The sequence below is a fragment of the Elgaria multicarinata genome, chromosome 16, assembly GCF_023053635.1.
Source record: "Elgaria multicarinata webbii isolate HBS135686 ecotype San Diego chromosome 16, rElgMul1.1.pri, whole genome shotgun sequence".
NCBI classification, from domain to species: domain Eukaryota; kingdom Metazoa; phylum Chordata; class Lepidosauria; order Squamata; family Anguidae; genus Elgaria; species Elgaria multicarinata.
Genome location: NC_086186.1, coordinates 31,524,507 through 31,546,565, shown reverse-complemented (window position 1 = coordinate 31,546,565; position 22,059 = coordinate 31,524,507). Strand labels below are relative to the sequence as shown.

Below are 22,059 nucleotides of genomic sequence, written 5' to 3'. Positions count from 1 at the left end.
AGAACTGGAAATGACCTCAAAGGTGAAGGAAATCCACTGCTATAGCACCCTGAAAGGTCTGCCTTCACAGTCCTGTCTTCTTGAGACTAACAGAAATTTACTGGTAAATCAGAATCTGTTTTTCTCAAGTGTTCTAGGCTTTTCTCTTTCTAATGTGTAGGATTATTCAAACATTTAATTGTTTATTACATTTCTATTTTGTACTTCCTACATGGAACTTAGGGCACAATGTAGGATAGCTGGAATAATGGTACTGATGTCCTGGACCCCAAAAAATGTTTCTTCCTAGCATGCTGCCACTTGGGTGAGATCTGCACATTGCTCCTTTAGTAAATGAGATACTCACTGGCTGCCTTGCAGGTCCTCAATCTCTAGCAGGACACCCTTTTCGTGGAGTCGGGCTGCTGTATATTTCAGGAAAATCTTCTTACTCTTCTTTCCTTTCATCTCCCGTGGTTTTTTTGAGACCCTGAGGAAAAGGAAGAGAATGTTGTAGCCACATCCAAGGGGCAATCCCCACTGGCAGGCATTTGGGTCCCTGGCTTGACAAATGTTGGGCCAAGAGCGGATCTTGGTTAAAGCAGCTGGGGGCATTTGTACTTCTACAAGGGTCACTGATACACTGAGTGGAAAGATTCCCTTGCTCCGATGTACCCCCTGTGTTAGTTTTCACCAGTTGGCTATTTCCCCTTCTCTCTTCACCCCCACTGACCCCAGATCACTTCCCAGGGTTTGCTGTGAGCAAGGTTAACCTCAAAGACTCCTCTAGGGCTGCCACTCACTTGCCCTTGCTGGCCAAGTTATCCAAACAAGTTTTGATGTAGCTCTTGTAGTAATCCACCTGTTCCCCATAAAAAGTAGCCTTGGAGTTTAGTGCATTGTAGGTTTGCTGCAGCTTCACTAGTTCTGCTTTTCTCCGTTGGCGGTATCGCCGCTGATTCCGGATGTCCTAGGTGAGGAGCAGATGAAAAAGGGGGTTATCTTTGACTTGAACATCTGGTGGTAAAAGTTTAGCAGGGATAAGATCTGAGATTGGACCCAAACTCAGACCTGTTTCTAGTAGACCTCTGAAATCAATGGGGCTAACATTAGTCAAGTTTTTGTTTCTAAATGTGACTAAATCTGGATCCAGCCCCTCGCCATTATTTGCGATAAGTGGCTGAGACATTCCAAGGGATGGACTGTAGTTCAGTGATAGAGCTCATGCTTTGAATGCAGAAGGTTCCAGGTTCAATCCCTGGCATCTCCAGGTAGAGCAGGAAATTATTTTGCCTGAAACCCTGGAAAGCTGCTGCCAGTAAGTGTAGACAAAATTGGGCTAGTTGGACCTGTTACCTGACTCAGTATAAGGTAGATGCCTATGTTCCTTTGTGTGCTGGTTTGTATGTGAATTTTATCTGCCTCACAACTATCAGGAACCAGTTGCCACCCAGCCTCAACTAACCCAATGGCTGTTACCGTTCCTTCTAGATTTCCCAGTTTCCTTTGGCCTACCTTTGCAACATCATTGATCAAGTCCTGGTATCTGTTCTTTGGGTTCACTATGCCCAGCTCAGCCAGCTTCTTAAGCCCTGATTTGATCTTCTCCTTCTTCTCTTGAAGATTCAAGTTACTGTCCTCTTTGACTGCTTTTGACTTCTTCATCTTGTCAGGGGTTTTGGCATCTCGAATAGCGCGTCTCTGCATAGCTCTTTGGTGCTCAATTTCCTAGGTTCAGAAGGCCCAGGGATCAGGAATGTGGATCGTTTTTCCCAACCCACATTCCTGCTCCCCCTCAAATGAGATGCCACCTGCTCCAGCCATGCCCTCTTATCCTTTGACCGCCACAGGTCAATTATCACCACCCCAGGCCTGGCACACAAATGGCTGTCCCTTAGATGCTATTCCCTCTTGATAGGTTGGAGTGCTGGGCTGAAAACAACAGGATGAAATAGGGATAAATGCCAAGTTGTACAGCTAGGAAAAAGAAACCAAATCCACAGTTACAAGGTGGGGATATCTACGAGTGAGAAGGATCTTGGAATTGTTGTAGAACACAAGCTGAATATGAGCCAACAGTGTGATGTGGCTGAAAAAAAGCAAGTATTATTTTGGACTGCATTAATAAAGTATAACTTCCAAATTGCATGAGGTACTGGTTCCCCTCTAATGGGCTCAAGTTACAGGAAGCCAGATTCCAGCTGGACATCAGGAAAATGTTCCTCACTGTAAGAGCAGTACAACAATGGAACCAAAGACCTAGGGAGGTCGTGGGTTCTCCCACACTAGAGGCATTCGTGATGCAGCTGGACAGACATCTGTCAGGTATGCTTTAAGGTGGATTCCTGCATTGAGCGGGGGTGGGACTTGATGGCCTTATAGGCCCCTTCCAACTCTACTATTCTATAATTCTTCACCTACATGGCTGGGCTAAGATACTACCTGCTCAGAAGCAGCGGAAGTCTCCAAAATCTCAGTCAATGTCTCTCCTGGCTGGAAGCGGATTACATCTACAATTAAACGCTTTGTGCTGAAAAGCAAAATGGAAAGAAGAATAAATGTGCAGGGAATAAATACCTTCTTGTGAGGGAATGGGAAATGTGTGGATGTCCAGACGTTGCTCTTGTGCAACTGAAGTGATCTCCACTGCTGAGTGATCTCCCTCTGTCAGGGAGCTGCTAAGAGGCTGCAATTCATGGAAACAGCCACCCTTGATGACTCACATCAGTGAGAAAGGAAGAAAGAGATCTATCAGCAGCTGGCCTCTGCCACTCCAGTTCTTGTTAGATGGTTGTGATGATTGTGATATGAGGTGACTAAATCAATGTTGGGAAGTCACAATGACCCGGTTTGTACTTAAAGACAGCCCATAGGTTAAACACCTGCATGAGCAGGAGAGAGATTTGTTAGCTGGGTTGTTTAGCCCCTAAATATTTAACATCATGTTCAACAATCCATAAATGAGCCAATTGTAGGTTGTTGATTAAAATGGGAAGTGACTGGTGAGCTGCAGGCAGCATACCTGCTTTCTCCCATATGTGCATGATAGCCCATGAGTTGTTGTTACATGCAAACCAGCTCAATGACTAAGGCCTTTGCTAGACCTGGTGGAAAATCCCGGGGAGAGGAAGGGAGACCTCGCGTTATGAATAACGTGAGATCTCGCTCTTATTCACACGCGAGCTGTGATGAGCTCTGGAGGAGAGCCGTTGCAGCCGCCATTTTTTTTATTTTTAAAGCGGCGGCAGCAGCGCAGGAACCAGGAACGGTAAGTAGGGATTTTTTTAAAAAAAAAATCTCCTCCCCCCCCCAATCCGCGATCTCCCTTCTTGGCCCCGTTCTTCTTCCCCTGCCCGCGATCTCCGACGCCCGCCCGCCATGTCCGATCCCCATCCCCCCTTGGCTCCATTTCCCCACATCTCTCCACCCTTCCCTGATGGCCACAGCACTCCTGTGGAGCGCTGCGCACCTCCCCCACTTTTCCCAGCTACTCGCGAGTAAATGTGGTAGCTGGGGAAAGCGGCGGAACGGGCTACATGCCCACAGTCTCGGGCTCAGAAGCAGTGCCGTTTATCCCTGGCCAAGGGAGGGTTACCCCTGCCTGAGCCTGGGATCCCCTGTGCGTCATCTGGATGCACAGGGGCCGGGCCGGGGCTCGTACCGGGCTAAACCCTGGTCTAGTAAGGCCCTAAGACACAGGAGAAATTCCTGGGCAGCTATGAAAAGAACAAACCCTGCTGATGGAGGGACCACCCAATCTGGTTTCCTGTGAAGCAAATAGAAAGAAATCCAAACGGACTTTGCTAGGATAAAGCACGGTGACCAATCAAGGGTTCTCCTTAGCATTATGGGAAGAAATGGAATTTCATAATGCCCTGCCCCTTTGTTTGCACCACATTCCAAAGTATGACAACATGAATGCATCTCCTGGGTGCATATGACTACAGAAGGAAAAAAGAAGCTTTCTTCTAAGAATGTTGTGGCTTTTTCAAATAAGTTGCATCTGTTGTTTCTACTATTTCTGCTTGTACTAGTTCCAAAATGTATGCACCAGAGGACAGTTTAACACCCTCTCCAGCCTCCACTGAAGCTGGCATCCATAATTTGCACTAGTCATAGATGTAAATCTGATGAATCCATTTTATGGACTTTCCCCTAAGGTTCACAGTAACAATTTTCATCAATTTCTTTTAACAAAAGGACAACCAACTGCTATCTGCATGTTCACGGCCCAAATCTTTCATCACCCCTCCTCCCCTCCCCTCGCAAGAGGAGCGTATTGTAAGGAGCGTATTGTAAGTAACTTAATGTTAGCTTTTTAAATGGGCGTAAGATCACTGGTTGCTTGCTTTAGCATAGCTGGATCTGAGGTAACTTGTGAATCTGAAACCATGTGGCCTAGGTACTGATGTTTTCTTATTGTTGGCATTTCTCCCATTCTTTAAACTTATCTGGGTGGTTGTAATGATGAAATGGGACTGCCCGAACTGCCTTGAATGCCCTGGCCTCCACTTACTTCAAAAGAATTGTCTTTGCATCCATCTCAGCATTCTCATCTCCAGGAACATCAAACTTATTAGTCAGTGTGAGAGAAACTTCTGTTTTGGCTAACATCTCCTTACTGGGATCATTTGTGCTGCCTGACCCCTCTCCTGGGATAGAAACAGAATGAAAGGGTGTGATAGTTTGCTTCATTCTTTTAGATCCTTCTCCTCTCAACATTAATTCTACTACTTTTTTTAAAATTACTTTCTGCTCAACTGTCAGCCATGCGGGAAGGAAATGATGAGAGTAGGATGAGAAAGTAAGATGAGGAAGAGGCCCAAATGTATAAAAACATTTCAATCATTAAATTTTCTGTCTGACAAGATTCATTTTTTAAAGGGAAAATCATTAGAACATGTCATGGGTGCAGCAGATGGTATGATCTGGATTTATTTTAGTATGTTTATCACTCACTTCTGGATATATAAGTTGACAAAACCACAGGATAATATAATATAAACATACTTTTAAAACGGCTACCAAATACAATAGAAAACTCTAAGTGCCTACATCACAATCCTTTGCATGTCGACACAAGAAGAAAGTCCTATTTTTCCACACAGGTAAGCACACTCAAAGCACAATTGAAACAATTAAAATAGATTACAATGGAAAAAAACAAAATAGCAGTTAAAAATCCATAGAGTCTCAGGCATTAGCAACAGAGAAGGTTGAATGGGCATTCAAGGTCTTCATGAGAAAAGCATCTCCTGACCTGAACATACCCAGACATTATGATCAAGATCTGCCCCTCCCTCCAAACACCACCTCCAAAGGAGGCACAGAGCCTTCTCAGCGGTGGCCCCCTCGATTATGGAATGACCTCACCATTGAGGCACGCCTGACACTGACACTGTCATCCTTTTGGTGCCAGGTATATTTAATTTATTTATTTATTGCACTTATATACCGCTCCCATAGCCGGGGCTCTCTGGGCAGTTTACAGAAATTCTAAAATTAAGATTAAAACAAGTAAAGACCACTCTCTAGTTTGAGGCATTTAAATGAGCCATCTATGTCTGTTTTTTTAAAAAAAAATGTTTATTGGGAAAAACATGTTTGGGGAAAATGTTTATCAGTTTTTACCTGTTTACATTGTTTTAATTTTTCTAAGTTAATGTTTTCACTATTTTTAATATGTTATATTTTGTATTTTGATCAATTGTTGTAAACCACCCAGAGAAACTGGAAATGAAATAAATTTAAAAAATTGAGCCTCCAGAAGACCAGAGTTCCCACAATCTAGTTGAGACCATAGAAAAGGCCAACTCTACCTCTGTTGTCAGGTCACAGAGCAAAACCTTGACCTGTTTTCTGAAAGTCAGAGACTCAAAGGGGCTGAATGACATTCCACAAGGGGTGGGGTGGGTGATCTGGCCACAACTCAAAAGGCTTTGCTCTTTGTGGACACCAGCCTTGCCTTTCTTGGAGCAGGTGCTGCTCAGCTGATGCTGAATTCAACCAGTATTTATTTATTGCATTTTTATACCACCCAAAGCAGAAGCTCCCTGAGCAGTTCACACACACACACACAAAAACATTCAAAGTATAAAACAAACAGTATAAAAACATGATATAAAATACATGATATAAAGCATAACCAGGATAAAAGCAGCAGCAGTGCAGAATTTTTTTATTTTATTTTACTATTTTTTATTTTATTTTGGGTTGATTATATCATGTTTTGCATTTTATGACCAATTAGGGTTAAATTTATTGTTCACTGCTCTGATATTTGATGAAACAGTGGTTTCTGAATATTTTAATTGATCAGATTTAGTAAGCGTGAAGTACAGCCATCGAAAGTTAGCACACATGGGAGCTGATCTTTTTCTAGCTCGGGTTCTTGTCAAGATTGAATGACTGGAGGAACCAAAATTGGAGATGTCACATCCAGAATCTGGACTGCTGTACCACCGCTGTTGTCCAGTGAAGTACCTGAAATAAAACCCATCTGGTGGGACATGCTTGATGGAGCCCTTGTGGAGTAACATAGTGATCTGTGGAGAGGGTGGTGTTTATCGAATTATACTTCACGGTGCTGAAGGGAGGAGGTCTTCGGACTCTAAACGATAGCCTTTTTCTATAATAGAGAGGACTCATTGATCGTTGGCGATAGCCCACCAAGCTGGAAGGAAAAGAGCCAAGCTCTCTCTGAAAAGGCTGGACTGGTCTGTGAACAAATATAGGAGTGAAAAACGCATGCAGGTGGAAGTATCATTCCTCTTAGGCAAGGCCTTTCCTTTAGAAGAGGGAAATTGTCTTCTCTGATGCACAGGTTGCTGTCGAAAGGAAGAAGATTGTTGTTGGCAATGCTGTCAATCCTGAGAGAAGGACAATCGAAGTCGTGACCATTGATGTTGTGGTGGGAGGTAAGGTTATTGAAATCTTTTCTAGCTGTTTCACGGGCTTTTGGCACAGTGTCAAGTGCATCATTGGTTTTATCACTGAAGAGGCCTGAACAATCAAATTCTAGTCCGCATCTCCTGGGAAAGACCTGCTGACCGAAGTCAGGCGTGTCTTCGCAAGGCAATAGCTGCAATGAGGGCCTTTTATCTGCAGCCGACTTCAGGTTTAGGAAAATCATTGGAAAGATGATCAGTTAGCTTTCCCATCCTTTTGCGTAACAGGAGCTGTTAACTGGACATTGTGACCTGGTAGTTGGCTACTCGCAAGCCTAAACTTGCAGAAGAGTAAACCTGGTGACCCAGGGGATTGAGACGTCGGTCTTCTTTGTCCATAGGGGAAGAGTGCTGACGTGTGGTCTTGCCCTGGTCTGCCTCAACAATTTCGGAGTTTGGGGCCTGGTGTTGAAAAAGGTATGCAGCGTCGCTGGTACTGATGATCTGGAGATCTGATTGCCACTGAGGGGACTGAGGCCCATTGGTGCCAATGTATTCCACGGCTAAAGGTTGCTGAGGCGACTGTGAAGGTGCCATTCTAGGCAACAGGGTCTTGGCTACCTTCTTCTGTTTTTTCTTTTTCTTTCTCTGCTCAAGAGAGGTCTACTGTCCTTGGCCTTTATCGACAGTTTCTTGGCTATGTTTAGCGTCATAGCTTGCGTCAGGGAGGCCAACTGCCCACTGGGTCCCACTTCCAGTGCTGCCTGGAAGTGACAGCTTGACCAAAGTATTCACCACCTGGAGCATCTTGGTCAACATAAGGGCCTTACGCTGATCGGAGCGATGTCTCACCCAAGCACAAGAGGCAAAGGGAGTAGCTGTCAGAGGGTGGGAGCTTACTCCCACAAGCGCAACCCAAAAAGAAAGAACTATATTCCTAAACTAACTAATATAACTTTTTTTCCAGGAAGAAAAAATGCCTGAGAAGATAAAAGAAGGGTGCTGCCACGATGGTGGTTGAAAGAGAACTGAGAAGAATGGGCGGGAACCCTTCTGAGCATGTGCACTTGCTGCGACGGGAGGGGCTCCCACCCCAAATGCCTCAGTTCTAGAAGCTTCCCGGTGGTGCTCTGTGCAGTGACTTTTACACTGTTGTTTGCCTTGATGCACATACAATAGAGATTTCCACTGTAGATGTAGTTGGATCTGCTTTCTGTCTGTATGTGCGTATTTCTAGCCTTCGCTGAATTTAAGCCTGTCTCCTGGAACAGATTCTACCAACTTTGGCTGGTGGACCAGCTATGGCCCCTATCTGGACAGGGGTAGCCTGGCTTCAGTTGTCTACGCTCTGGTAACCTCTAAAATAGATTGCTGCAATGCACTCTATGTGGGGCTGCCTTTGAAGACAGTTCAGAAGCTGCAGCTTGTGCAAAATGCGATGGCCAGATTGATAACTGGAACCAGATCATATAAGACTGACTCTGGCCTGCTTGCATTGGGTGCCTGTATGTTTCCAAGCCTGATTCAAGATGCTGGTTTTAATCTATGCACGGCTTGGGATCACACTATCTGATGGAACGCCTCTCCCAACATGAACCTACCTGTACACTATGCTCAACATCTAAGGTTCTCCTCCGGGTGCCTACTCCGAGGGAAGCTCAGACGATGGCAACAAGGGAGAGGGCCCTTTCGGTGGTGCCCCCCTCCCCCAATTATGGAACAATCTCCCCGACGAAGCTTGCCCGGCGCCAACATAGTTATCTTTTCAGCACCAGGTCAAGCCTTTCCTCATTTAACAGCATATGCTGGGTTTTTGGGTTTTTTTCTTAACTGACCCCAGAATAGTTGTTTTAAATGGATATTGTCTGTTTTTATGCTATTTATGGTTTTAAATTTTGTATATTTGTTTTTAATGTTCACTGTTTTTAATCTTTGTAAACTGCCCAGTGAGCTTCAGCTATGGGGCGGTATATAACTGTAATAAATAATAATAATAATAGTTACCCGCCTCTCCCTCCGGATCGAGGCAGGGTACAACACAATGCAAACGCCATAAAATACATATAATTGATTAAAACATTTAAAATTAATACATTATTAAAAGCAGCACGTTATTAAAAGGCATCTTAAAATTCAAGTGGGTAGGCCTGCCGGAAGAGATCAGTCTTTATAGCTTTCTTAAAATCCGGAAGACTGTTAAATTGACGAATTTCTCCTGGCAGGTCATTCCATAATCTGGGAGGGGCAGAAGAAAAGGTCCTCTGGGTAATAGTTGTCAGCCTTGTTTTGGTTGACTGAAGTACATTCTTCCCAGAGGGTGTGGGGTGGATTGTATGGGAGAAGGCGATCCCGCAGGTAGCCTGGACCAAACCATGAAGGGCTTTAAAGGTGATAACCAACACTTTATATTTCGCTCGGAAACTAATTGACAGCCAGTGAAGAGATTTTAGAACTGATGTAATGTGGACCCCCTAGGTGTACCGGTGACCAGCCTGGCTGCCATATTTTGAACTAGTTGAAGTTTCCGGACTAGGCACAAAAGTAGCCCTACTGTAGAGCGCATTGCAGAAGTCGAACCTCGAAGTCACGAGTGTGTCTTTAGGTCTTCCGACTCTAGGAAGGGGCGCAGCTGGCGTATCAGCCGAAGCTGATAGTAGGCACTCCTGGCCGTCTCATCTATCTGGGCTCTCATTTGGAGCGACGGATCCAGAAGCACCCCCCAAGCTGCGAACACAGTCTTTCAGAGGGAGTGTAACCCCATCCAGAACTGGTTGACACACCTCCAAACCCAGGTTATGGCCTTTGACAGCAAGCATCTCCATCTTGTCTGGATTTAGCTTGTTTGTTTTTCCTCATCCAGCCCATTACCACCTCTAAGCATTCATTCAGAAGAGACACACTATCCTTAGCTGACCTTGTGGTACACCACACAGCAGCTCCTTCTTTGAGGAGCAGCTATCCCCAAGCATCACCATCTGGAACCTGACCGAGACGTAGGACTGGAACCACTGAAGCACAGTGCTCCCGATTCCCAGTTGAAAGTCCAAAAGTACCAGCAGGGACACACTCCCCCTTGTCCATACTCCAGCGTAGATCATCTGCTAAGGCGACCATAGGGGTCTCAACTCCGTATCCTGCTCTGAAGCTGGTTTGAAATAATAATTTTCCCTGAGGGGAAATCTCTCTGCTGCTCAGGACTCCTTCTTGCCAAGTCCTCCTACTTGGAGCACTAGCCTGCCGAATATTATAGTGTATCCTGAACCCAAATCAGCTTGGGGCTCCTGCGTTTGGGAATGTCCTTATTTCGTTGGCCTGATTTATTCGCTGGCCTGATTTCTTTATTTATTTATTAATTTGGCTTGTATCCCTGTCATGTAACAATCCTGTAAAAGGAACTACTTCAATGTCATAAGGAAGGTGTCCAAGCAATTACAAATGAGTAAAATAAATCCAGATGTGTCCAAGGGTACAGAGTCCATTATGTGGATTTAGACTTGAGTGAATACAAAGCCATTTTCCCCACGATGTGCTCCACGCTCCACAGTGAAATACCATTGGCGGATGTTTTGTAAAAGTCCCGTTAAACATGAGCTCTTAGCCCAATCTCATAAGACAGCCTTGACATGGTTTTTGAAAATCTTCCAGGAAAAATACCTAAGAACTCCACCAGCAAGCTCAGCCTATAAGCTGGAGTCTATTAGTTCCCAGTCCTGCCTCTATTATTTATAGAGCACTACGAGGCAAAAAAAAAAAAAAAAAAAAGAGGGAACCATCTCTTGGTTCAGTACATCAGATTAGCACCCTCACCTAAGTTCAGGCCAACTGAAATTCAACAGTAGCAGGGTTGCCAGTAAAACTAGGATACTATGAACTAGCAGCAAAGATGGAAAAGAGGACTTACTTTCCCAGATATAAGGCAAGGCAAAGCAAAGGAACTCCTCTTCAACTCAAAACAGAATTTTAAAAATGCCTCTTTTATAAATGTGAAACATAAGCATCAGTGTTTCAATTGTCTGTGGTTGCCATTTTGAGCACTCATTAAAAACATTTAAAACCATCATAGCAGTTTCTCATTGCTTAATCAAAACAAGCTCACCTATCAGAGATTCAATGGTGGAAACTTCCCCCAGGTCATCCAGAAGTTCATGAATAGGGTCATTGTGCTCAGGGGCGATTGCATCTTGGTGATCCAAAAGCAACTGGTTTGAGGGAAACAGTTAACTGATTAGCTGATATTTCATCTGGTTTCCATGGTGCACTTTTCTATTATATTTGGTGGAGCTCACATGGAGGCTTCCAGATTTGACCAACAGTTTGGAGATATTCTGCAAAAAGCTTACCGTGTGTGTATTGATGATTTCTCCAATGGAAATATAAATCACTGGCTTTGTCAGAGTCACCAAGTCAGAATACTCATCAACATTAAACTTATCTTGCAGTTCTGGGACCTCACAAGCAGCCTGGAAAAAGCGCCTTCCGAAAGATAAAAGACAATTTATGACACATTGTTGTCCCACCAGTGGCACAACAAAGCAAGCGAGTGGCTTTTTTCTGCTCTTTGTGGAACTTCTTGTGATTCTAAACCCTCCTGTGAGACAATAAAGAGGTCTGCTGTGCAATCCACAAAGCTTTATTCAGTAAATAAACATGTCTTCACATCTGAAGTGAATGCTAGGAGCTATCCTCTAAGCTTAGTTAGCCTAAGAAAGCAAGACAGTTTCCTGCCATGCCTGACAAGTTTTTACTGAACTTCGCCTTCAGGGTGGCTTTTCAAGTTGAAAACTCTGCCATGTGTCTAGTCTAAGGGGCCGCTTCCCACCTCCTCTCAACGCCACCTGCTAGACCCTGCCGCAGATTCTGGGATCTGTCAATTCCTATGCTCCCTCCCCCTCCAGGAGAAGAGGGAAGATGATCTTTGAGCCTGGACCTCCTGTTCAGGAAGTTCCTGGGAAGATTCCTCGACTCCTGGAGAGGCTTGGAAAATTTCCTCCCGCGCTTGGTGTCTTGGCTCATTTATTACATCTCCTACAGTGTCCAACTGGAAATACACACCAAAGAAACCAAACCTAATCCTAACAGAACTGGGCATAGCCTAAGAGGTCTCTGCAAGCACTAACATAAACTGGGAGGCTGACAGGCCAAGTAAGGCACCAGCTTCCACATGGGCCCCAAATGCATTCTTAGAAAATAAAAATGTTGGGCATTTTGAAGCATGCCCAGCTGCCCAAAAAAGAGAAAAAGGTAAACTGTGAGATGAAGGGGAGCATCTTGGAGGCCTAGAGGGATGGCAGTGAGCACTCTGGGGGATTCAAAGAGGTGGCAGGGATTGAGAGGGGATATTTTGCCTGTGTTCTGTGTGTGTTGCCTACGTGTTTTTCTGAGCATTGTCAGTTTGCCTTCTGTGAAATGGGTATTTTGTTTTGCTTTGTGGTTGTAAATACATAATTTTCTGCCATGAAGAACTGTGGCAGAGCACATGCTCTGCATACAGAAAGTTCCAGGTTTAATCCCTGGCATCAGGAACATTGCTAGGTTTTTAAAAGTTCCAGGGAGAAGTCTGAGTTGGTGGGAGGGGAGAGAGTCAGTGCACACCTCCAATTTAAGAATGCACATTGTAATAAAATGTGGAAATATTTCGAGTTTGAATTTTACTGTTTTGTATCTTTTTCACTTATTTGTAATTGCAGTATTAAAAAAATCTAAGTTTTTAAAATACCTGTCCCTGACAGCCAAAGCAATTAGTGACTGTGTTGTGCTTATGCAGATAATCAAAGATGCATTGCACTACTGCAAACATCAGACCTACAGCAGCCCAGCACTTATGTTATGCTGGAAGCAGCTTGCTTATGGTGTTTCACAGGAGAAGGTATGTCTCAGTGGAGATCTCCTGTTTTCTGTAATTACTTCACTGCATTTTTGAATACCCTTGCATCTTCATCACTTTCAAGGTATTTATTTATTTTATTTATTTATTACATTTCTATACCGCCCAATAGCCGGAGCGGTCTGGGCGGTTCACAAAAATTGTCCTCCACCATACTTTTTCACCTACTACCTAAAATTCCCTACCTGAATTTCTGATAGGACTGAGATAGATATTCATTAATGATACCAAGATGTGCATTATCCCCCAGGAACATCTTATTTGATGCTGCATGCTGCAACATTTTTGCAATAGAACCAAGGTTTCGCCGTTGGTCTGTAGTCAGTTGTCCCCCAGCTGACAGGTCAATGATGTCAAAGGCATCAGGAGCGACAATGGCTGGGTTCATATAGCGATAGTACAGAAGGTTGCCTACAATCTGTGGAGAGAGAACCCCAAAAAGGTTTAAGTGGTTACCTTGTGACCACATCTGTCTAGAAAAGTAACATTCAATATTTCTGTCCCCCAAATTCCAACCTGCTAGTTGCACAGACATAGAAAGGGGAGACAATAGGTTGTAGAAGGAAAAGAAAGTTGCAGACATTTGTAGCAGAAAGTCAACTGCGTTTTCACTTTTGAAGGCAGTTAATTAAAAACTGAGAACATCTCTTCTCAGAAACACAACAGGCAAGAAAGGCTGAAACTACTTAGCAAAAGCATAAGCATTCAAGGGTAGAACATCTCCAAACTCTACTGGCTAATAATCCAGAAGTTTTTGGGCCACTGTATATTGGCAAATCAGAAACAGACAGGAAAGCCCATCTTAGCTACTCTTGCCTAGAGGTTTGAAGAAAGCCACAAGCTAAGAAGTACAACTGAGAAAAAGTACAACTGAGGCCATTATTCATTGCTTGAAATCCCTGTTCCTTTTTCATTGAAGTAGTTTATCCATTGGGATGCTGGGGAATCATGAAGCGCCTGAAGGGGAAAGGCGTAAGATGGCATGAAAACCACAGGCAACTTTCAAGCCAAATTCTGGTTTTCTGGACCCAAAACCAGAATTACTACTACTACTGGCTTCAGGCCTGGTTATGGGACAGAAACAGCTTTGGTCGCCTTGGTGGATGATCTTCGCCGGGAACTGGACAGGGGGAGTGCGTCCCTGCTGGTTCTGCTGGACCTCTCAACGCCGTTTGATACCATCGACCATGTTATCCTTCTGGGCCACCTTGCTGGGTTGGGACTTGGAGGCACTGTTTTACAGTGGTTCCATTCTTTCCTGGATGGGCGGACCCAGAAGGTGGTACTTGGCCGTTGGCCTGTGGAGTCCCTCAGGGCTCTGTTTTGTCCCCCATGCTATTTAACATATACATGAAACCATTGGGAGAGGTTATCCAGAGTTGTGGGGTGTGGTTCCACCAGTATGCTGATGACACCCAACTTTACTACTCCTTTCTACCCAATTCCAAGGAAGCGGTTTCTGTGCTAAACTGTCTGTTGGCAGTAATGTTTGAGGGCTAACAAATTGAAGCTTAATCCAGATAAGACAGAGGTGCTCCTGGTCAGTTGAAAGGCAGATCAGGGAATAGGGATTCAGCTTGTGCTGGATGGAGTTACACTCCCCATGAAGACACAGATCCGCAGCTTGGGTGTACTTCTGGATTCAGCCCTGAGTCTTGATGCTCAGGTTTCAGCAGTGGCCAGGAGTGCATTTGCACAGTTAAAGCTAGTGCGCCAGCTGTGCCCATTCCTAGAGATGTCGGACCTGGCCATGGTGACACATGCCTTAGTTACATCCCGATTGGATTACTGTAACACACTCTACGTGGGGCTGCCTTTAAAGAGTGTTTGGAAACTCCAGCTGGTTCAAAGAGCTGCAGCCAGATTGTTGAGCGGGCCTGGTTACAGGGAGCATACAACTCCCGTTAAAACAGCTCCACTGGCTTCCAGTCTGTTTCCGGGAACAATTCAAAGTGCTGGTTATGACCTATAAAGCCCTATATGGCTTGGGTCCAGGTTATTATTCTCCCTTATGAGCCTGCCTGTGTTTTGAGATCTTCTGGAGAAGCCCTTCTTTCAGTCCCACCATCTTCACAGGCAAGCTTGGTGGGAACATGGGAGAGGGCCTTCTCGGTGGCTGCTCCAGTGCTTTGGAACTCTCTTCCCGGGGAAGCTAGACTGGCTCCCTCCTTGATGTGTTTTCGAAAGCAGGCTAAAACTTGTTTGTTCCAGCAGGCCTTTGGAGAATGATCTGGCCCTCCATCTAGGTTAATGACTTATAATTTTGTTGTGTATTTTAAACGGTTTTTCCTCCCAATGTATGTTTTAAATTTTGTAAGGCCACCTTGAGGCCCAGTTTTGGGCAAAAGGTGGGATACTAATAATATTATTATTAATAATAATATTGTTGGAAAAGTGCCCAGCTCTGAACCACAGTTGCTATGGTAGTTGCTAATGAAATGTTGCAAAATGTCTATGAGAAGCCATTCTTCGGATAAGCAAAATCAAGTGAATGGTCTCTTAAGGAACAGTGAGTACCTATCTCTTTGTGTTGACGCTTGCCAAAAGAACAGGCCATGTATTATCTTTTCAGCTAGAAATTTTGTTAGATGGTGTCTACGTAAATGACACCAGAGAAGATAGTGTATAAAACCTAGCTACCTCCCTTGTGCAGTAGGCACATGCTTTGCAGCAATTAACTCCTTGTGTCTCTTTATTCTGCAGAATAAATGTTGTTTGACCCATACTTCATCTCCTCTCCTCCTTGTGTGCTGAGTTGGACTTGGTACACCAGGGAACGAGCAATTTTTGAAACAATTCTGGTGAGCCAGAATTGACCTGAGTGACCCAGGAACCGTTTGCAATGTAGGATCAACACCGTAGTGGAGCAGCTGCTGGACTGACTTTAGGATCTGCCACGATGCCTTGATCCAGCGCTGCCCCGGTAACCTGGCAAACAGGGACTCCAGTGAAGGAGATGAGCAGAGTGCGGTCTTTGGAACACCGGTGATTCGTTTTGGCCTCCTCTCCCTTTTCTGTTTGGCCAGGGGCAGTACGTCCACTCCCTTTTCTGTTTGGCCAGGGGCAGGAGTGCAGGAGGAAACCAGATCAAGACGCCCTGAGCCTGGTACGAGGATAACTCCCGTGACTGCCAGTATCTTAAAAGCCAGTGGGTCTGGTGGAATCTTGCTACTCCGTTTGTAGGTCTCTTGCATTTGGTTGGGAACCTTGGCTTGAGCTGAAGAACGCACATTTGGAAGGGGGGAGAGGGGGAGGAATCGTCGCCTTAGCATCCCATTTGCCGAGCTGTCTTTGAACCGCAGGTTTGGTTGGGGACTTTGGCTGGGGAACCCACATTTGGAGTGAAGAGAGGGGAAGAATTCGTCTCCTTAGCTTCCTGTTTGCCGAGCTGTCAGGATCAGTACTATTGCTGAGTGCTTACAGGACCCAGCTCCGCGCTCAAAGGTCTGTTCTGCTGCAGAGTGCTAGCAGAACTCAGGCCCTGGCTAGCAGCATTTCATGGTGGGTTAATTCAGTGCAGCGGGGAGCAGCTAGAGTCAGGGCTATTTAGGATCAACATCGTGGCTCTAGCTTTTGCCACAGCAACACCATTTCTGTGGTGCTCAGCTCCTGTTCCTGTGTGCCTTGTTTCCTGGCGCCTTGTTTGTTCCTGACCTCAGACTGCTCTCTGGACTACGCTACTGCTCTTGTCTCTGCCATGCCTTGTTTGTTTGGATCTTGGATTGTGCCCTTGCTTCTGGCCCTGTCTGGACTCAGGTTTGACTTTGCTTTTGAACCCTTTTTCAGTCCTGGACTTGCTACTACTGCTGGCGCTGTTGGACTCTGGTCTCCGCCACCTGGTTGCCCCCGGAACCTTGCCCCTGCCTCTTGCTCCTGCCACGTCGTGGTTGTACAAATAAACCGGTCCACCCCAGACAGCTTGTGTGTGTTAGTCTCTGTACTCCTTTGCTCTCCCGGGTCCCAGCACCCAGTCTGCGCTCCCAGCCGCCCATGCTCCGGACTGTTACAAGAGCTCTCTTTGAACCTCAGGTTTGGTTGGGAGCTTCAGCTTAAGCTAAGAGCCCACATTTGGAAGAGAAAATGGGAGGAAGACAGTCAGCAGAGGAGAAGGGGGAGTGAACCATTGGCATGCATTCTTCGGAATTTTAGGGTTTTTAGAGTTGCCGTTTCAGAGATGAGGAAAAATGATTTAATTGAGTTTTGCAACAGGGAATGGATAACTTTTGGTGTTGGCTGGCCGACTGGGGGAACTTGGGATTTTAAAGTGATTTCTGCTGTACATGTGAAAGTGACGGGAGATGAGCATTGGGATCAGTTTCCTTACATAGATGCTTGGCAGTATTTGATGCAACAAAACCCCCCGTGGATTCAGAAGTGTAAAATGAAAACTTGTAAAGTCATGTTGGTAAAACCTGGGCCAGGTAAACCTCACCCACCTGTCCTTCCTGATTCTGTCCCTTATTTATTTATTTATTTATTACATTTTTATACCGCCCAATAGCCAAAGCTCTCTGGGCGGTCCACAATCTTACGTGTCATCTTACGTGTGATGTCCAGGGGATTCCAGGTTCAATTCGGTCAGTAGCGAGGGCCACACTGAGACCTATGCCACAAGGTCCAACTGCGGAGGGGTGGCACAAGCCAGATCCCTCTGTGCCCCACGAGTATAATCAGGGGGCAGGGAATCAAACTCCCAGACAACTAGGATTTGAAGAAGCCATTAAAAGCCTTGAAAAGTTAAAGCAAGACTTAAGTTCTGAGTTTCCCCAAGGCACACCCGGTCTGAAGGGCCAGCAAAGGAGAGAGATTTGGGAACAATTCCAAAGAGAATGTTCCCATTCCGAGAGACCTTTAACCCGGATGGAGAAAAAGCACTGATATATGTCCCTTTTACCATATCTGATTTGTTTAATTGGTGAAACCAGAACCCTTCTCTTAGAGAAGATCCCGTAAAAATGCAGGGGGCGTTTGCCTCAATCTTCAGAAGCCATCACCCCACCTAGGGAGATGTGCAGACCATGCTGAATGAACTTTTATGTCCTGAGGAAAGATGCATGGTGGAATCACGAGCTAGGCAGCAAGCAGAGGCAGAGAGGCTGCAAGGAACAGGACCAGCTCTGGCTGAAGCCCTCCCTGACAATGAACCCAATTGGGACCCCAATGCAGTTGATGGGAGAAACAGCCTTGATCATGGAAGGCCTTAAAACAGTCATTCCAAAAAACACCAATTTGTCAAAATTGTATGAAGTCAGGCAAACTGCCACAGAAGACCCTAGCGCCTTCTTGCAAAGATTGTTTGACGTTTTTAGGCGCTACAGTGACACTAACCCAGAAGCCCAAGAAAATTCCAGGATGATAAACACCATGTACACTGCCCAGTCAGCCCCAGACATTCGGAAGAAATTACAGAAACTTGAAGGTGTGGCTGGGATGCCCATATCTCAGCTAGTAGAGGTTGCATATAAGGTGTATGCGAATAAAGACAACGAAGAAAGACAGATGGACGATAGGAGGGCTCGGCAGCAAGGTGCTTTAATCGCAGTTGCTGTGACGGGAAAGGTACCCAAGTAGGCGGAAGGGAAGAAGAAAAGGCCAGAGAACGATGAGTGTGAGTACTGTAAGAAGAAGGACATTGGAAGAGAAATTCCCTAAGCTGAGAGAAAAGAGGGGGGCGACTGTGGCCGTGGTACACAGGTTGTTTTTCAGTGCTACACTTGAAGGATGCTTTCTTTTCCATTCCATTGGACAGAGAAAATCAGAAGTACTTTGCTTTCGAGTAAGAAGACCCAGATTTGAACTTTAAAACGCAGCTGTGATGGTCAAGTTTGGCCGCAAGAGTTAACTCTAGCCCCATCTGTGTTTTCAGGAGCTTTACAAAATGACCTGAGTAGCTGGAAGGAGGCCAATCAGGACTTCGCTTTGCTCCAGTATTTTGGTGATCTTCTAATCGCTGCAAATTCAGAAGAGAGATGTGTGGAGGCTACTGTGTCTTTGCTAGAAACCGTGAATGAAAAGGGTCATAAGGTGTCAAGAGAAAAGGTCCAATTGTGCCAAAAAGAAGTTGTGTTTTGGGCTACCAGTTAACAAAAGGGACTCGGACTTCGGGGAGCGAAAGGGTGCAAGCTATTCAACAAACTCCCCGCCCAGAAAACCCGAAGGCCCCGAGAGCTTTTTTTTATGACTTACTGGTTTCTGCAGGCTGTGGATTCCAGATTATGGTGGAAAAGCTAAGCCTTTATATGAGTTCCTTACCAAGAAAAATATTAGTAGCTGGAGATGGAATAAAGAAATGGAAAAGGCTTTCTTTAAACTGAAACAAGCTTTGCTATCTAACCCAGCCTTGGCCATCCTGAACCCTCACAAGCCTTATAGGTTGTATGCCCATGAAAATCGGGGTATTGCCTCAGGGCTGTTAACTCAGAGAATGGGAAACACCTGGAGTATACCTGGGTGCTAGATCCAGTGGCAAAAAGTTGGCTTGCTTGTCTAAGGGCTGTGGCTGCAACAGCCTTGATGGTAGAAGATGCCCAGAAAATCGTGATGGGTGCAGATATAGAAGTGCACACGCCGCATGAAGTTCCACAGATCCTTGGTGTGGCTGGAGAGAAGTTCCTGAACCCATCACAACCTGCTTGAGAGTTAGTCCAAAACCCTCAGAACCACCTGCACCAATGGGAGGACGACCATGGGTTCGTTACCCATTTCAGAGACTACAGATTGACTTTTCAGAACTACTATGATCACATGGATATCGCTACTTGCTTATCATTGTGGATCAATTAACAGGATGGATAGAAGCTTTTCCAACTTGTACAGCCACTGTTGCTTGCACAGCAAAGATCCTACTGAAAGAGTTAATTCCAAGATTTCTTTTACTAGAGGTCTTGGAATCTGATCAAGGACCATATTTTGTGAGTAAGTTGGTCCAAGAGATTGCTAGAGCCCTGCAAATTGACTGGAACTGCCATTCCCCCTGGAGACCCCAGTCTTCAGGACAGGTTGAAAGAATGAACTGGACTCTGAAAACTATGCTGACTAAAATTTGCACTGAAACTAAATTGAAGTGGCCCCAAGCACTTCCAATAGCCTTGGCTAGGATCAGGTGTAGCCCCAGGGGAAAGTTAAAATTGTCACCTTTTGAGTTATTGCATGGTAGGTCCCCCAGGATTTTGCCCATGATCATAGCTCAGAATGTAAATAGTGAATTGGGAAATAATGAAATCCAAGAATATGTTATTGCCTTGAAGTCTGTTTTGTATCCCCTCTGCAGGTATGCTGCACCTGCCTAGCGTCTGCCACTTGACGTTCCTGTCCATAATTTCCAACCTGGTGATTGGGTGCTGATCCGGTCCTGGAAGGATATGCTATTGAAGGAAAAGTGGAAACAAGTGGGGAAGAAATTGGACTGTACAACAAGGGGATACAGAACTGAAGCTATTGTTCAAAAACCCCAAGTAACTAAATCTTTGTTCAAACATGTATAGAACCATTGTATTCCTAGTCCTGGTGGAGAGATGGGAACAAGGAAAGGAAATGACACACTTGAAACAATATGAGAATTCCATAGAAGTCTTAGTTGACATCATAGTTTGGTAACTTGTCCTGAATTGCAAGAAAAGTCTAGGAGTAATACTTGCTATTTTCTGCTTTTGTATCTGCGCTTGTTGCTGTTTGCAATGCATTTTTCCTTCCTTGATCACCTTGCTAAATAGGCAAAGATATGGAATATAAAGTGAAGAAAGCCTTTTCTTTTTTTATATTGAGTGGGGAATGTTGGAAAAGTGCCCAGCTCTGAACCACAGTTGCTATGGTAGTTGCTAATGAAATGTTGCAAAATGTCTATGAGAAGCCATTCTTCGGATAAGCAAAATCAAGTGAATTCTCTCTTAAGGAAAAGTGAGTACCTATCTCTTTGTGTTGATGCTTGCCATGTATTATCTTTTCAGCTAGAAATTTCCTGTTAGATATTGTCTACGTATATGACACCAGAGAAGATAGTGTATAAAACCCAGCTACCTCCCTTGCGAGGTAGGCACATGCTTTGTAGCAATTAGCTCCTTGTGTCTCTTTATTCTGCAGAATAAATGTTGTTTGACCCATACTTCATCTCCTCTCCTCCTTGTGTGCTGAGCTGGACTTGGTACACCAGGGAACGAGCAATTTTTGCAACATTATCATCATAATTATTATATTATTCAATTTATGTCCTGCCTATATACAGAATAGCCTAGGCGCAGCAGCTATGTTAGCGAAGTCCACCATAGTATTATACCACACTAAATCTCAGCTGCTGCTATGCGGTTGTCATTGGAAGCTACTCCACACAGTGGCCTTCTGTTTCCCACCTAAATGTACACTTAAAAAAATTAATTCACCTGCAGAGAAAGCCTAGATTCGATGCCTCAGTGTGGGAAAGCACAGAACTAGAAGAGAGAAGAAAACAGCATTCAGGTTTTCAGGAAGAGGTGCAAGACTGCTTTCTATCTTTAAAGAGAAACTGCCAGGTATTATTCATGGTTATTGTTTTTAATGTACATCAAGCCATGAATACAAGGCAGGCTCACTGAACCAATTAATGCAACAGTGCAAATTTTCTTGGCTTTAAATACAGCAAAAGGTTAAAAAGTATCCAAGAACAGGGTGCCACATCCCTCACACACCCATCAAATGACATTTTAAAAACTTCTTTTCACCTGACACACTCTCTTTAAGAAAGGAAGGAAGAGCTAGCATAGGCTGCTGCTGAGAAAAGTGTAGCCTTCCCTTTTCGAGAAGAAGCCCAGCAGAAAGAGAGACAGATGTGGCAGAAGCAGCAAGACTCCCTTCTCAACCTATTGTCAAAAACAACCCACACTTTCCCTTGAGCCCAGCCAGGCCATTCTGACAAGACACAAGACAGCTAAGGCCTTCTTGTGACCACCTCTGCCCACATTTCTCACCTTCAGCAGTTCATCCTCTCCAGCATCAGGAAATTTTTGGTGTAGAGAATCTTTCAGGACTTTGGCAATGAAGCGCATTCCATAACTGCATAAGGGAAAAGACAGTGAGGGAAGTCAGGAAACTGGGAAGGGAAACCTTTGCCCACTTTTGCCTTAGTAGCAGCTTGTGGAACTCACGGGATTTTTTCCAGGGAGCTGATGATGGCCACCAGGAACTTGTCTGTTACTGTCCGCATGTTCCTGATGGAGGTATCCAGGCGTGTCTTCACCTCTTCATGGGCCAGGGCTTGCTCTGGTGTAACATCATAAGGCAGCTTACTGTCAGAAAAAGCCACAAGGAGATGAGCCTTGGGAGGTTCCAGGTGGGCCC

General features: G+C 44.9%; 1 protein-coding gene across 1 annotated transcript in view; it reads right to left on the bottom strand.

Moving 5' to 3' along the window:
- The window catches only part of IQGAP1 (IQ motif containing GTPase activating protein 1), a 111,927-nt gene that overhangs the window by 4,613 nt on the left and 85,255 nt on the right, over positions 1-22,059 (bottom strand). Inside the window, exons 27-36 of the mRNA XM_063142387.1 lie at positions 21,867-22,007; positions 21,690-21,774; positions 12,936-13,168; positions 11,207-11,339; positions 10,963-11,065; positions 4,496-4,631; positions 2,422-2,509; positions 1,495-1,707; positions 783-949; positions 347-469 (exon numbers count right to left, since the gene is read on the bottom strand). Of these exons, the coding sequence (XP_062998457.1) occupies positions 347-469; positions 783-949; positions 1,495-1,707; positions 2,422-2,509; positions 4,496-4,631; positions 10,963-11,065; positions 11,207-11,339; positions 12,936-13,168; positions 21,690-21,774; positions 21,867-22,007 (1,422 nt within the window). The remainder of the gene's footprint in view (positions 1-346; positions 470-782; positions 950-1,494; positions 1,708-2,421; positions 2,510-4,495; positions 4,632-10,962; positions 11,066-11,206; positions 11,340-12,935; positions 13,169-21,689; positions 21,775-21,866; positions 22,008-22,059) is intronic.